At 38.1% G+C, this 15,177-nt stretch overlaps 1 protein-coding gene across 3 annotated transcripts in view; it reads right to left on the bottom strand.

Annotated features, from left to right (window-relative positions):
- Nucleotides 1-15,154, bottom strand: part of KNTC1 (kinetochore associated 1) — a 31,970-nt gene extending 16,816 nt beyond the window's left edge. For all 3 annotated transcript variants that reach the window (XR_005953078.1, XM_041410228.1, XM_041410229.1), the window contains exons 1-35: nucleotides 15,076-15,154; nucleotides 14,245-14,379; nucleotides 13,990-14,110; nucleotides 13,489-13,604; nucleotides 13,118-13,190; nucleotides 12,517-12,594; nucleotides 12,351-12,385; nucleotides 12,013-12,123; nucleotides 11,047-11,140; nucleotides 10,647-10,699; nucleotides 10,267-10,379; nucleotides 9,849-9,903; nucleotides 9,061-9,159; nucleotides 8,640-8,683; nucleotides 8,472-8,537; nucleotides 8,306-8,381; nucleotides 8,003-8,128; nucleotides 7,820-7,909; nucleotides 7,184-7,249; nucleotides 6,735-6,796; nucleotides 6,242-6,353; nucleotides 5,388-5,531; nucleotides 5,105-5,161; nucleotides 4,919-5,020; nucleotides 4,569-4,685; nucleotides 3,938-4,081; nucleotides 3,577-3,675; nucleotides 3,047-3,150; nucleotides 2,823-2,928; nucleotides 2,308-2,442; nucleotides 1,783-1,902; nucleotides 1,401-1,470; nucleotides 1,255-1,322; nucleotides 436-728; nucleotides 74-246 (exon numbers count right to left, since the gene is read on the bottom strand). Coding sequence is in view for 2 of the 3 variants with exons in the window: in XM_041410228.1 (XP_041266162.1) it covers nucleotides 74-246; nucleotides 436-728; nucleotides 1,255-1,322; nucleotides 1,401-1,470; nucleotides 1,783-1,902; nucleotides 2,308-2,442; nucleotides 2,823-2,928; nucleotides 3,047-3,150; nucleotides 3,577-3,675; nucleotides 3,938-4,081; nucleotides 4,569-4,685; nucleotides 4,919-5,020; nucleotides 5,105-5,161; nucleotides 5,388-5,531; nucleotides 6,242-6,353; nucleotides 6,735-6,796; nucleotides 7,184-7,249; nucleotides 7,820-7,909; nucleotides 8,003-8,128; nucleotides 8,306-8,381; nucleotides 8,472-8,537; nucleotides 8,640-8,683; nucleotides 9,061-9,159; nucleotides 9,849-9,903; nucleotides 10,267-10,379; nucleotides 10,647-10,699; nucleotides 11,047-11,140; nucleotides 12,013-12,123; nucleotides 12,351-12,385; nucleotides 12,517-12,594; nucleotides 13,118-13,190; nucleotides 13,489-13,604; nucleotides 13,990-14,110; nucleotides 14,245-14,373 (3,451 nt within the window). In the remaining variant the exon portion in view is untranslated. The remainder of the gene's footprint in view (nucleotides 1-73; nucleotides 247-435; nucleotides 729-1,254; nucleotides 1,323-1,400; nucleotides 1,471-1,782; nucleotides 1,903-2,307; nucleotides 2,443-2,822; nucleotides 2,929-3,046; nucleotides 3,151-3,576; nucleotides 3,676-3,937; nucleotides 4,082-4,568; nucleotides 4,686-4,918; nucleotides 5,021-5,104; nucleotides 5,162-5,387; nucleotides 5,532-6,241; nucleotides 6,354-6,734; nucleotides 6,797-7,183; nucleotides 7,250-7,819; nucleotides 7,910-8,002; nucleotides 8,129-8,305; nucleotides 8,382-8,471; nucleotides 8,538-8,639; nucleotides 8,684-9,060; nucleotides 9,160-9,848; nucleotides 9,904-10,266; nucleotides 10,380-10,646; nucleotides 10,700-11,046; nucleotides 11,141-12,012; nucleotides 12,124-12,350; nucleotides 12,386-12,516; nucleotides 12,595-13,117; nucleotides 13,191-13,488; nucleotides 13,605-13,989; nucleotides 14,111-14,244; nucleotides 14,380-15,075) is intronic.
- Between the last annotated feature and the right edge of the window lie 23 nt (nucleotides 15,155-15,177).

Genomic DNA, 15,177 nt, shown 5'->3' with positions numbered 1-15,177 from the left:
TTCAGCTTTATTGAACTCTGGTTGGAAAGCTGGGCTCCCAGCATGAGCCCAAATAAATGGGAACAGGAATTACCTGGACTGCACAGTGTGGCTGCTTGGCCAGCCAGCTCATGGATCACTGCTGGAAGATCCATCCCATCAGGAGTGATCATTGGATCATCAGCTCCCAGCATGTGGCAAAGTGTTTGACACACTACAAACAGCAGCTTCCCTGTCTTTTCATTCCAGCTATTTTCATAGAACTCCCTGTTAAGAAAGGAAAGGATGTTAAGAATAAAAAGTCAGTAATTCTTAGGGTTTTTACTTAATTCTGTTCTAATTATTTAACTAAAAGAGAAAATCCTTTCCTTTGCTCTATATAATTCAAAAAAGTGGTAGAAATAGTTCAGAGAAGCCCATTAGAAGTGATGATCTTGAAAAGCTTTGCAGTTTTACCTGCAAATATTGACAGCCACTTCCACTTTTCCAGCATCCAGGGCTCTCAAGGCCAGTTTTTCTCCCAGTTCATGCTCTGAGACTTGCAGGAGCAAAGCCAGTCTGTACAGCCTGGATTCAGTGGGAGGGGTTTTGGGCTTGCTTCCTTCTGAATTACAATTCACTGCTTGCACATTTCTAGACTTGGATGCAGATCTGACACGTTCATAAGACCTTATGTGATCCTCAAGAAGTTCAGATATCAGTGAAGGGTTCCTGTATTCTTCATATGAGAGAAAGATATCAAAATACTCCTGCAACAACAAAAAATAATCATATATTTGTATATATATAGCTTCCTTTACATTGCTTTTTTTGCTTACTGACCTGAGATCTTCATAAATCCTTTAAGCACTCTATCATGAACTCTTTGAAGTGTTAGCAATTAAGGCTTCAGACAGTATCTAATTTTTGGTTTAAATAGACAACTGAGTTCTAATTGGGAACTTTCCCAGATGAGACGAAATTGCTAGATTAGCCTTAGAATCAATTGGAAGTCAATAATACAAACAACCTTTGCATGCACATTGTAAATACAATTAATTTTTAATATGATCCGTGAGATAAAAAAAAAAAATTGGTGTAACCACAGTAAATCAAAAGGGATTTAAAGCAATAAAAATACCCACCTGCAGGGGAATCAATTGGAAGTCAATAATAAAAACAACCTTTGTATGCACATTGTAAATACAATTAATTTTTAATATGATCCATGTGATAAAAACAATTGGCTTGACCAGTTGTAAATCAAAAGGGATTTAAAACAATAAAAATACCCACCTGCAGGCTAGCAAGTGTTTCAAACAACTTTAGGTTTTCTTCACATTCATATTTCTTCACAGGATTGTCTGTTGGAGGAGAAAAACAATTTCATTTTGATTCCCTTTACACAAGGAAGATGTGAGATATTGAAGTTGTACCTTTACCTTTTTGAATGCTGGACCAGAATTTGAGGACTTCCACCAGTGTCTTAGTCATAAACATTTGTGGTTTTTTCTGCAGGAAAGGAAGAGGTTTTTATTTTTTTGTTAAAATGTTACCAGAATAGACTTGGGCTTCAGCTCTTAAAGGACAATGCAATGTTCCACAAACTTCTTAAGCAACAATTACAAAGTCTAAGGCACAACCAGTTGAAAAGCAAAGGAACAGAAAGTTATCTTACATATTAATCTTTATAGAAGAGTAAATATTTTATAGGTGTAATATATGTTTACTCCACAGTCTGTTAGCTCTCACAGGAAATATCCCCACCTCTCCCTTTTCAGAATAATTTGTGTGCACACTTTGTGGTGTGGAAAGCCTTGGTACCTCTTCAGGATCATCTGCTTTGTTCTGTAACACCAGTCTTCCCCACAGAGTCAACCTCTCTACAACTTCTTCAGCCTTAGCAAGAGGCAGAGATTTTAACAAAGGCAGAGATTCCTCTCCCTGAAGGGAGAAAAAGAAAAAAACCAAAATTAGAGCAGAAATAATAAGAAGGAAAGGGCATTTGCTTTTGGAAAAGCTGAGTTATGTCTACATTCTTCTTTTGATGCAATGGCTGCACAATTGCCATAATAATGCATGAAAATGTGTAGAGACTTCAATTCCAAACTCTTCTGGTGTATTGCAGGTCACAACTTTCACCCTATTCTGCCACAAAAGAAAGATAAAGCTCTGACAAAGAACTCATTTTCAATGCTAAACATAGACAGTTAGGTATCAAATTAATAATTTTAATTAAAAATACACATGCAAACTGCTTATAAGATTTCAGCAAACTTGTCCCTGTTTTGTCAAGAGGCCTCAGTGTCTGTAAATTCCAGGATCAACTGCCATGCAGGATTTCCCTACCCTTCCTTTGTCAATCAGGTCCAAAATCCTCAGGAAATAGACTTCCCCAGTGGGCAGCAGGTAGGCTTCCACAATTTTCAAGGCATCCTCCAGGCAAGTAGGGGTATCTTGTTTGAGAATGTATCTGACAAGCCTCTGTAAGATGAAAACAGAAATGGACTTGAGTTTGTTGATGTAAAGGATAACAAAGGAATTAATGTATGCACACCAGCAATGGAACTGTTCAGTTTGTATCGAGCAAGTTACCTGGAAGCTTAAAATTTTTATCTAGAGAAAAGCTGACTGAAGTGTAACTGGGAGAAAACAGGGCTTGGGGACTGAATTAGCCTGGGAGCTCTGTAAATTTGTCTGGTTCCTCAGGAACCAGAATATTGAGGAACTTCTCCAGAAATATTCAGGTCTTCTAATGAAGGGGAGCTGTTAAAAAAAACCCAACTCAAATGATAAAAAAAAAAAAAATCACCAAGTGCTGTTCACTGTGACCTTTGGAGAAATCTAAATTCTTGGTAACTTACCATTATCATCTGTTTGTCCTGTAAAAGATTGGTATCTCTTATCCCATAGCCTCTCAAAAGCTTCTTCATCTCCATCAGTGTGTAACTTTCCTGCAGTAACTTCACTCTGGGAACAAATTCAACCATCATGAATTCCTCTATCTCCAGCTATGGGATTTAATCATCACACCACATCAGACACACAGTATTTCCCCAGCCAGGGGTAGCCTGTGGGTGCTGCTTACTTGGCATGATTCATTTCCAGGTGCTGTCTGACCAGCTGCTCCACTGCTGCACTCCATGGCACCACAGCCCCGTGCATTATCTGCAGGACTGCATCAAATTTCAGCTGCAAAAAGAACACAAACAGCTCACTTTTCAAAATATGTTTCAAAGTAGTCCCTTGAAGTATTGTTCACGAGTGACTGATCCCTTTAGGCAAGTATTTTACTTCCTTGCCCAATCTTCACTTGAATAAAGGGCAATTCTTTTCATCACATGATTGTCAAGTTTGATTAGAAAATGCTTGCAGTCATTTATGACACTGTGGTTCCATACATATTAAAATTGGTGAGTTTTCCATGTGATGACATCACAGCCACAATTCAAAAAATATCACAGGGGAGATGACTAAAACAGAATAAGAAGATAACATCATAACATACCATTTTCTCCTCATAGCACCCATTAAAAATGCACTCAGAGCAGTATGTAAAAATCATGATTTGCTCTGAACTGATGTGTTGGATGCCTCTCATCAATGAAACATACTTACATCAGTGTCAGAGATGCAGCCAATGACAGCCACAGCCTTGGCCTCCCAGGCAGTTTCAAACACCGAAATCGATCGTGTCCGACAGCGCTCCAGCAAATCCTGTGTGTTTTGATAAAGGTGATCAGAACACTTGAAATCAGAAAAGATAGGAGTATCTTTGAACAAAAAGTGTAAAGTTTTCTGGGCATTAAGGGATTGTTTCATAACTGAAATAGTAACTATCATTAAGTTCATTGACAGGAGTAGGATTAATCTAAAAGCTGGGCCTAAAATTCAGTTGTAAATTCAAACGTTCATCAGACTTGGTTTGTGCTTCCTGATGTTGAAATAGCTTTCTTCAAAAGGAAGAAAATATGGATACCTTGACATACTGCAGAAGAAGCTCATCTTTTTGTAAGTTGTGTTCACACAGGTAGGCTTTTATAAACTTCTCCAAAATTGATGGGACAAGCTCTGGTGCCAAAATTTTATCAAGCATGCGAAACACAATAGTGGTTGCATTTTCCTGGGCAGCAAGTGGGAAAAGGCCATGTTAGAACATCACACCTGTCAGTGCAGGGCCATTTTCATCTCTGATACATAATCCAACATCCAGAGGCCACTGGAATCTACTGAAAGATTTCCCTCTAGAATCTTTAAAGAATCCCTCTTTAGCTCAAATAAACCCTTGCATTTACAAAGCTTTTCTTGGTCAGTTGTACTTTCAATTTCTCTGTAGCCAATTCTTGTTCTTCAGTAGATGATCTGTAATAACCTGCAAACCACAGAGTTTGAGCCACAGTTTCTCACACTGCCTCAGGTTACATTTACAACCTCAGCTGAAAGAAAATTTGTAACACAACCTCTCAAATAGTCTTAACAACTTATGAATGGAAATTTAATCAACATCCATCAGGATTCCTCTTTTGTCTGACTTTCAGTTACATGCTATGAGATTCTTCTCCTTTTCTGAACAAACTGGAAAGCACTTTTTCCAGTGTCTGCAGTGTTACCTTTTCAAAATCACAGAATGCCAGCCTGCAGTTGTATTTTCTGTACAGATTTCTCAATTCTTGTAAATCATTTACCAGCTTCATTAACCTCTGTATCTCTTCACAGTCACCACACCTCTGAAACAGTGTTGAGAAGTGAAATGTTAGGAGACAAGACCATTAAGAGGCTGTCATCTACCTTTTAAAAAAATCTTTAAACACAAGAAAATTGGAATTATTTCCTTTCATGGAATTAAGTCCACCTTCACCAAACCCACCAGTGACCAAATTATCATCCACTCCAGCTTGAGCAAACAGCATCTGTTTGAAATATCTTAGTAGCTAATTCTTGTATTTGTTACATTTCTTACCAGAGGAGTCCACTTGCCAAAAGCTGTCACTCCCAGATCACCTTGATTTTTACTTGTAAAAAAAATCTCTGCCACTTGGAGTCCATTTTCAGGCCAGTTTGCCTGTCCAAAATAATTGATTAATTAGCAAACCATATGATACATCTAGAAATACAAGATATGCCAGGTTTCTGCAGTGGGATTTACCTTGTCAGTTAATTCAAGGTTTCGAGCAGCTTGTTCCAGCCATTTTGCTAATATTTTCTAGGAAAAAAATACAGTTGTAAGTAGAGTTATGCTAATTATCAAAGCAAAATTTGCCATTGGAAACTTCTTTCAAAAGAAATAATTTCAAACATAAACACTAGGGAAAAGAATCCATTTCAAAGACAGAGGAACAAATTCCTGACATTCAGAAGTCTGGAGGTCTGACAGTAAAACCATCTTAGTCTGAGAAAATGACAATTTACAGTTCTTAAGTCAGTCTCACCTGTCCATCTGGCACAACCCTTCTTGAGAAGGGGATCACAAAATTTTTAAGCCACACACAAAGTTCCTTCAAAGGAGCAGTGAAATGGATGGCATTGAGCAAATCCTTCAGCATTTTCTCATCAAAGCTGCTTTCAAAATCAGCCTAAAATTTTAAACCAGAACAATTACAAATCCATGCAGTAGATGTTCATCTGGTACTCTGGAAAGCTGTTTCACCAATAGGAAGAGCCAGTAAATTTCACAAATACAAAGAGAAAATCTCAGTAGTCATAGACAGAAATTAAATAAATAACTCTGTTCAGTAAAACTAGAGTTTGGTCTTCTTAAAAAAAGACCTAATTGAAGGAATGTCTTTACAAATCACACTGTTCTATTACTTTCACACTCATTCTGTCTTATGGAGAAAACAACAGACATGGAACTGAAAGTCCTGCACTAAAAAATAAAATAAAAGCACACATACAATCTTAAATGTGTCATTCAGAGTAAGGAGTCTGTGTGATTATTTTTAAAGGATTTTAAGGTAGGCAGCAAACATCCACTTAATTCTGAGAGCTGCGCTTGCAAGAAAGTGAGTGGAAGATTACAAGCATTGCAGAATAAATCAAACTGCCATGACTTAGAAATATGAATTCTGACAACAGAAATACCAGTTTATTCTTAAATCAATAAGAAGTTCAGCCTCCTAAGCATCCAGGTGAACAGGTAATCATTGTGGTAATTGATGAGATGCTGCCATGGACATTTGCTTCTCTGAGGAGCTGTTTTGTAACAGCCCCAGTGAAATTAGGCTGGAAAACTGAAGAGATTTAAGCCCCTCCATAAATCCCAGAGCTCTGTGTGCCACCTCACCTGATGCCTAAGCCAGAGGTACTGTGCACAAGCCAAATTTCCTTCTTCCAGCTGAAAAACAATAATCTTGAAGATGTCCTCATTATTCAGGAATTCTGTCCAAGCAATGCCACTGAAAGTGAGAGGGGGAAGAGAAGCTTTGTTAAATGTCACTAGCAAAGAAACTGGGGAGAGAACTTCAAAACTTTTCTACCTAGTGCCTAATGTTGGAAGAAACAACAGGAGTGGTAGTTTGTGTTTGTATAAAATCACAATCCCTCCTACACACATTGAACAAAAAACCCCAACTATTTAGGTGGATGTGCAACAGATAATTTATGTTTTCAATATATAGGATGACTCAACCTCTGCATTCTCCCTTCTCCACAGCACAGGATGGGAAACTTAAGAGCTTGAAGTTTAATGAATTCATAGTAAAAACCAAAAATAATTTCAGTGCTACAGGCTTAACAATCACAGTTAAATTTATTTTAAATCTTAAACACAAACCAACCTGAATTTCTGTAGTCCAAAAGCTTCATAGAACGTTGTAAGCCTTGCCTGAGCTCTCAACACCTGAATGCAGATGAGATTTAAGGTTAATATCTGGCTGAACATATTGTTACCTGACATGATTGGAGCACTGATTCTCCTTGAAGGCAGATGATGCCAGTTTACAACAGGACTAAACAAAAACCAAAATGAAACTCCAAAAAGCACTTTTTGAAAGGTTCTGCCTTCAGTTTATGGAGCACCTTAAACTGACTTTTTATATAATTGAAGGAATGGCTTATTTCTGAATCTGTCATTATGGTGGTTCTCTTTCATAATATAAAATTTAATTTTGTTTAGATTTTTAAAAATTCAGCAGTAGTTTACAGTTATAAAGTGAATTTACAGTTTGTAAAACTCTACATTGCAACTGTTTATATTATACTGTAGATGCAAAAAATTTGTCCTCACCTCAGCTATGGATACTGGAGCTCCATCAGATGGTGGAGCATCAGTTCTATTATCTTTCTTCAAGATCTGAAAAAAGGATATGAAAGGGTTTGGTTGACAACTCAGAACATGCCAGACAGGACTGTGAGTGCAGTAAAGACATGAGCAAGAAGTCAGGACTCCTGTAAATTGAGATTTTATGATGTTAGATTGGATCTAACCTGATCCAGTCTAATCTGGTTGGATTTCTGCATGGATGGAGGATCAGACAGATCATGTGTATCTCTCTGATTCTGTTTGATAAGACTAAAATAAAGAAAACAAAAAAGGTGACCCACTTTGAGCTTTAGTTTGAAAATTAATATTTAAAAGGTACTTAAAAAAACTGCTACTCAAAACTAAACCCTGCTTTGTGATACAAAAATAAAACTGTGAGCTCTTTCTTGCCCTTGAGCAATACCAAGAATGAGATTGGAACAGGCCTTGCTGCTTCTTCATGTCTGGCTACATAAGATTTGTTTGGTTACATAGGATTTGTAATGCCTTTACTTTTGCCTTTTGGAATGACTGTCACTGCTTTGTGCCCCTCTCAAGTCGTACAGAAGTGTGGAATAGAAGTGGAAGAGCAGAAGAAATAGAAACAGATAAATTCCTTACTCTGACTTTAGCATAATTCAGCATTTCTCGAGTGGTTTCATACAGTGGCCACGGAGCACTGATGCAGTAATTCACAACAAAATGGCTGTCCTGTTTGCACAAGGAAACAACTGAAATTAATTCCAAGATCCTTTATAAGTTGGATTGTTTTAGTAGGGAGAGAGGGTAGAAATATAAACAAACCTGAATTTTTTGCAAATTTTCTTTGGCTTCATTGGCAAGATCCAGCAAGGCTTCCTGGCCATAACTCCCAAGAGAAGCTGAAGCCAGTTTCTCTAAAATAGTGTTTGCTTTTACTTTGTATACAAGCTGTTTTAAAACAATAATACAAGTATGGTGAGTTGTTTTATAAGGTAACATTCCACTGCCTTGGTAATACCTGTAATATTTTTAATACTTTCTATTGGAGTATAGAGCAAGAACCACCTCATAATTTCAGTTATGCTAATTAACCTCTAATGTGTTTCTCATGAATGAACAACTCACCTCAACATCCAGTCCAAACTGAATAGCAAAATTCTCTGCTTCAGTGAATTTATGTTTGTGCAGTAGACGACTTAGTCTGGGGAGGAAATAAAATAAACCACTTCAATGTAAGTCCAGATATTAAAAAAATGCATATAGTACAATGGTTTTTCACAGAAATCAGTACCTGTTTTCTGGCAAGGCTTCAGTTAAACTTCTCATCACAACTATAGAAACTGGGTCTTCAGAGGGCCTGAGGATGAGAGGGAATTATGTGAATTTATCAACTCTATGTGGAAATAATCTGCCATTTTTATATAATAATGAGCTCGTTACAAACAAAATATTGTCTTACATTTGATGTTTCTCATGAATTCCTTCCAAGAAGTATATTGTATCCTGTAGTGTGCAATGACAAACCATCAGGAGAAATGAAATTCCAAACAAATCCAGAGTATTTTTCTATGCTAAGACAACTTAAAAAACTTCCCTCAGCTTTTAGCAGTAACAGCAGGAGGAACAACTGGCAGTGCTGTTAAATAGTGCAAGAGACCTCAGACTAAATTTAAATTGTTCACTTTGCTTCATAAAAGGATATTTTTCTTTATCCCTTGGAGACATCACTTAATTTTTCTTTGTATGGTTCCTGTATAGTTTCTAGCAGAAATTAAGAACAAGAATATCTAACTACCCTCTTTAATATTCACACATATTACAACAACTGTATTTCTTCAAAGAAAACAAACAAACAAACAAAATAAAACATCAAAACCTACAGTGCAAATCCCACTTTGAACAAGGGAAGAAACAGGAGACACTTCCAGAGAATAGAGCTGTTGCATAGTGGGCAATGCAAAAACCATCAGGCTTCTCATCTATTTAAAAAAAAAAAAAAAAAAAAAAAAAAAAAAGGAGAAAACATACAAAAAAGTCAGAATTGCTTTTTTCTCTTACACTGGTGAGAGAGTGATATTTGCAGAATCATTTATGAGTTCTTATGGAATTAGAGGGCAGTATTTGTAGGACTTTTTATGGAATGCAGATCTCCAGTTTGAAGAAATTTAATGAAGGTTCAGACATTTCCTCCCACTCTCTCTCTCTCTCTAGGCCTATTATGTACAATTCAACAGGCTTAATCTAATTTTTAAAATTGCATAATTTTCATCCTGGTATTTTATTTCAGTTGACTGCACTGACTGTAGCTGGGGGTAGATGCTGAAGGCAGCAGAGACATTGTTCTAAAGAAATCTGGGAAGGGTTGTACAATAATAATAAATTTTGCTGCTCTTCCTTGTCTGCCTACCTTAATAAATAAAACAAATAAACCCCAAACCATCCACAAAAACCCCAACCAGGGACAGCTTGGCCTGGGCACCCCCACAAGAATCCCAACAGTCCTCACTTGCTAGTCCCTGAGATGTAAATGGCCACATTTCAGTTTGGATTTAAGCTCCTCAGAATCCTCTGTGCCCCAAATATTTTGCCACCTCCATTCCTCTCCCCTTTCCTTCCAAGGGCAATTGCATAACAATTAAGGAGCAGAACACAGATTAGGAGATTATACCTGTTTGTCATCTGGCATTGTCATGACAATCAGTTTCACATTGGCAAGCCCTTCCCTAATGAATGAGAAAGAGATAAAAGAAAGCAAAATTTGCTGTATGAATCTTAGGTTAAAACTGTGAAATATTTTTGTTTCTGTGTTTTAGAAAATTTTGCATTCCATGACAACAAATACATGTAAAAATCCCTTTATATTTTAATATATAGCTGAATAGTTTTTAGCACTTTCTCACGCTTCAGAACAGTAGTTACACTTTTCACACATTCTGTTTAATCTTAATTTTTAAGGAAAGGAATTTCTAACAAGGACATCATGTTTTGCACCAGCACCTGGGCCAAAATAATGAGGTATTTCATAGGAATCACTGCACCAGACAACTTTTCACTTCTCAGGGTTGGTGCTGTAACACTTCACTTACCACGTGACTTGAGAGGAATCTGACTCAGTAGTGAGAAGAAATTCTTCAATATTTATTAAAGGCCAATCCCAAATCAGAGTGAGAGAATAAATATCCCACGTGCTTAAGATATTCTAGATTTTAAAAAAAATCAGACATGAGTTCATATTTTCCTCATAGAAGAGGGTTTTTGAACAAAATATTACATTTCTTGGCTTAAATAATGAATAGGAGTAAAATTAAAAAAAAAACCAAACACAGGAAGATCAAGATGCTCTTTATATAAGTAAATATAAGCACCTTCATTTTACAGAAAATTCACTTTAAACTTTAAAAAATATGTTTATAAGCTGGTTCAAGAGCATTGTAAAGTGAATATTAAAGCAGATCATTACCCATACCTCTGTATCCAAAACAAACAGCTGATTGTCAAGGACTTGAAGTTTTGCAGCACCTACAAAATATTAACACTCACATAAATTCATTATTTTTCTTGAAATATGTATCAGAAACAAAAACATATTCAAATACACAACCAAGTATTGGAAACCTCGTGGTTTAAGCTCATGGGTTAAACCAATCCTTCCTAGGACTGTGCAAAGTTCAGCTTAAAGTGAATTGTGATTTATGTAACTAAGTTTAACTGCAGTTTTGAAGCCACATTTTGGCTGTACCTTTACAAAACTGTTCTGTTTGGTACATGTGAATTTATTAAAAACAATGAAATAACTGAACATCAGTGCATTCTGCAATTAAATATGAAATCTACACTTGTCTGTAAAAAGGTAAAACCTTCTCTACCTTGGATCAGACTTGAATCAGCAAAACTTTGAGCAGACACCAGGGCACTGGTGGGGTCCACCTCCCATTTGGAGAGCACATAATCACCTTTACCCTGTGAGGAGAGCCAAAGTCAAATGGGGTTAGACAGGGGATATTTGACCATTGACATGTCTGCTTCTACCATTGATCTTTAACTTGGAAAGCTGCAAAACTGAATTGAACTTTATTCCTCTACTGATGTTCAGAAAAAAAACCCATTGATTTCTTTATTTTTAATTTAATATTTTTCCCTTCTCCTTTCAAGACCAGCCTTTGTAACAGTGATTGTTACACTCAGCAGTTTTTGGCTCTTTGAAAAAGAGTATTTCAAAGTATCCACTTTTCATTCCCACAGAACATAAAAGAATAATGAAATTACTCTGGGCCTACTGAGGAAAATCCCATTGAATTCAACAGGCTTCAAAAAATAAACTCAGAGAACTTGTTTGCAGTCCCAAATTACATTTCAAAGCAAGTCTATATTTTAATACCTTTATTAGTTGCTGTACTTAATTCATGCTAAAAGCTTTGTTGAATTAGACCTTGTTATTTTAGCAGACCTTGTTGTATGAGAAGCTGATTGGAAGTTTCTTGCCAGCTTTGGTTTTTTCTGTGAGCTCAAGGATAATATCAATAAACAATCCAGCCTGTACAGACCAGGAACTGGTGATTTACAAAGCTCAGAAACTCAGGGTGAAAATATTTTCCCCTCATCCATCACAACAAAGTAATTTTGGAAATGACAACAGTTATTTCCTTATGAGAAAAACTGTGGACAGGCTGCACAGGTGACAACCTTTAAACTGGCAGTGAAGGAAATGAAAAGCAAAACAGGGCAAAAAGCTGAGACAAATTTCAAGCAGCTGGAGACAAATTTTGTTGCAGATCCAAAAATGCCACCAGTGATGGCATGAAAATTGTTCTGATCATGTTCTTAGTGCTTACCCCAATTATCAGATGGATTTTGTTCACTGAGCTGCTGATGACAAAATCCTGACAGCCCAGGTTGTGATGCTCTCCCATGGCAATGAAAGTTGTCTTTATCTGTCCTTGTAACTTGTGGGTGGGAGAGAAGGGATGTCCACAAATGGGGAAGAAAAAGAATTCTTTATAGAACCAATGGATAAAATCTCTGCTCATTTCTAAATGTACAGAAAAAGTAACAGTCACAGCTATGAGGAGAAATAATGGACTGGGAAATAGTCAGTGGAATGTACAGAGCAAGGTTTGGTGACAAACCCTGCACTTTTAACAATTTTACCAGTTTTGCAGGTGTTTCTTACTTGCTTTGCTGTGGTCATATCCATCTTCTCAATTGCTAAATATTAAAAAAAAATAAAATCGGTGTTAAATAAACTTTCTCAAAACTTTCAAAAGGAACAAAGGAACTTTTTGAATCCAGGTCTCTCTGTTCCAATGATATCCCAAGGGGTCTGTAGCTTATCCTACCTTCCTGTGTTTTTCCAAGAGGGACACACATAATGCAGAAGCATCCATTGCTCGTGAGAATGAACATGTGATAAACACCTAAAAAAACCCAACAGAAATATTTCAGACTGAAGTATTCAAGAGCAAGTAAAGAGAAGACTTGCTTGTAAACAGGACAGTGAAATAACTGACTCCAAAAAAATCATCTGACCAATAGATTAGACTATTTTAAACAAAAATTTTGTCACTTCCAACTAGGAGCAGAATAAGAGATTCTATTGTGACAGAACAGGGCTGGGAGCTTAAAGAACAGAACCACTGAACTCTGATAGAAGAAGAAAGAAGGAATTCTTCCTTTTTTAAGCATTTTCATGTGTTTATCACAGTCTCAAAAGAAAAAGGTATTGAGTTCTGAACGTTTCTTTCCTATGGCATTTGCAAAATAGTTAATGAGATAAAGAATCTTCTACACCTTTGCTTTGCATTGTGCACATAAAATTAACTTTTCTTTATGCTTTCCTGTATTACTCATTTTGTAATCTCTTTCCCTAAGAGCTATTAAAGGGGAACAAAATCACAAAAATTCAGACAAAGGGGGAGAAAAAAATCATCCACTTCTTACCTGCATCTGCATTATCTTTAACAAAAAAGAGATTTAAGTAAGTCTTTTCACTTGTAGATTGTTCAACCAAAACCTAAAATAGAAACAGCATAAAGATTATTATTCTGTTTTTCACTAAAAAAATTGAAATATTGATCATCAGTTTAAATTTTTTTATGAAGGTTCTTGTTTATGCATGCCATTCCTAAATGGATTTTTTTTGTTCATTACTCATGGGAACAGAAGTGCCCATTTCACCTGTTTAGTTAGAATGTGTGGTCAAAAAGGCAAGGATGTTTATACATTGGTATCTGGAAAAATTATTTGAAAAACATCAAGAAAGTCTGAGAACAAAATGTTCTGAGCAAAGTTAAATAGAAAAGTTACTGTACCTTTCTTAGCAAGGTTTGTTTGGATGGGATGTGGATAAGATGTAAGCTGCCACTTCTCTCACCAACCACAAGGAATTGTTTGTCCTGACACATACCCACTACATCCACGTCAGAATCTGAAAAGTTTCGTGGCAAAATGTCAGATATCAAGATTTGGGTTTTATGAATAAATATTAACACAAGAATTGGACAACACAGTGTCCCAGATTTCTTCAAAACAAGTTATTCTGACTAAATGAAATACATGAAGAAGCCTACAGGGAGTGGTTTCTGTTTCCATTATTCCCGCTTCAGTGAGAACTTAGAAAGGATTCTCATTAAATTGTACTGAAAGAATTAATTGCTTTCAGAAGCCAAAATCACTTTTTATTGCTTAGGTACTTGTTATAATGCTTCCCTTTACAGGCTAGTTAGACATTTGCTATGTTTTCCTGTACAAACCTAGGTATTTTAGAAGCCAGTTTTCACTTGCCAAGTGAAATTCCAAAGCAAAGGACTCACCAAACTGGATGTGCATCAGAAGAGACAGCCCAGTGCTGTCCAGAAGTGCCACAGATCTGTCCACAACAACAATGCTGCCATCCCTGGAGCTGCATGCATGGAGCTGGGGGTTCACAGAGACCTGGGAAGGGAAAGGCTGTTTCACACAGGAACGCTCCAGAAAACATGGCAAAGGAGCCCGGGTAATTATTAGACAAAAAAAAAAACAAAAACCAAATTAATGAAAGACAAAAGCACAGCTTTGATGGGTTGTACCTTCTCTGAAGATGTGATTTGCAGCAGGGTATCCACCTGGTACAAGGCGGTGCCACACTCCTGGCCCAGCCCCACCGGGAGCTGCCCCGTGGTGTCCTCGTTCAGCAGGAGCTCGATCTCGTTCCACATCTTTGCCTGGGATAAACATTTCGGGAACATCTTGTAGAGGAGACAGCTCTAAAATGTTACGTGGCTACAGGTAAGTTATTAGTTGTATCACTGTGTGTGGGCACTGTGTCAGCCCCACCGGGAGCTGCCCCGTGGTGTCCTCGTTCAGCAGGAGCTCGATCTCGTTCCACATCTTTGCCTGGGATAAACATTTCGGGAACATCTTGTAGAGGAGACAGCTCTAAAATGTTACGTGGCTACAGGTAAGTTATTAGTCTTATCACACAAGAAGCCTGGTGAGGATAAAGAGCTGGTTTAAAGCCAAGTGAGCAGTGTGGATCCCTGACTGAGGGCAGCTTGGGGAGAAGAGATTTCACCAACTAAATTCACTGCCAGAGCGCTGCCCTCCATGCTGTGAGCAGCCCCTGCCCTCAGGGACAGCTTCCCTGCCCTCAGGGACCCTCATCCCCTCTGCTGCTGACAAACCCCAGCCCAGAGGGACCGCCTGCTCACAGGGACCCCCATCCCCTGCCCTCAGGGAACCGCTGCCCCTGACAGGGGTGACAAACCCCTGCCCACAGGGACCCCAGTCCCTCACTGCGGCCGGTGACATCGCTGTTTTCAGAGGGACCCCTCACCGGTGACACTCCCGTGCCCTGAGGGAGCCCCGCTCCCCTCACCGGTGACACTCCCGTGCCCTCGGCGTCCCCCCGCTCCCCTCACCGGTGACACTCCCGTGCCCTCGGGGTCCCCCCGCTCCCCTGACCGCGCCCCCTCGGCCGCTCCCGGTTTTCAATTTGGCGGGAGACAAGACAGGTTCAACGG

The sequence above is a fragment of the Onychostruthus taczanowskii genome, unplaced genomic scaffold (assembly GCF_017590055.1).
Source record: "Onychostruthus taczanowskii isolate IOZ18803 unplaced genomic scaffold, ASM1759005v1 scaffold32, whole genome shotgun sequence".
In the NCBI taxonomy this organism is placed as follows: Eukaryota; Metazoa; Chordata; class Aves; order Passeriformes; family Passeridae; genus Onychostruthus; species Onychostruthus taczanowskii.
Note: the sequence above shows the minus strand (reverse complement) of the source record. Positions and strands in the feature narration are given on the sequence as shown.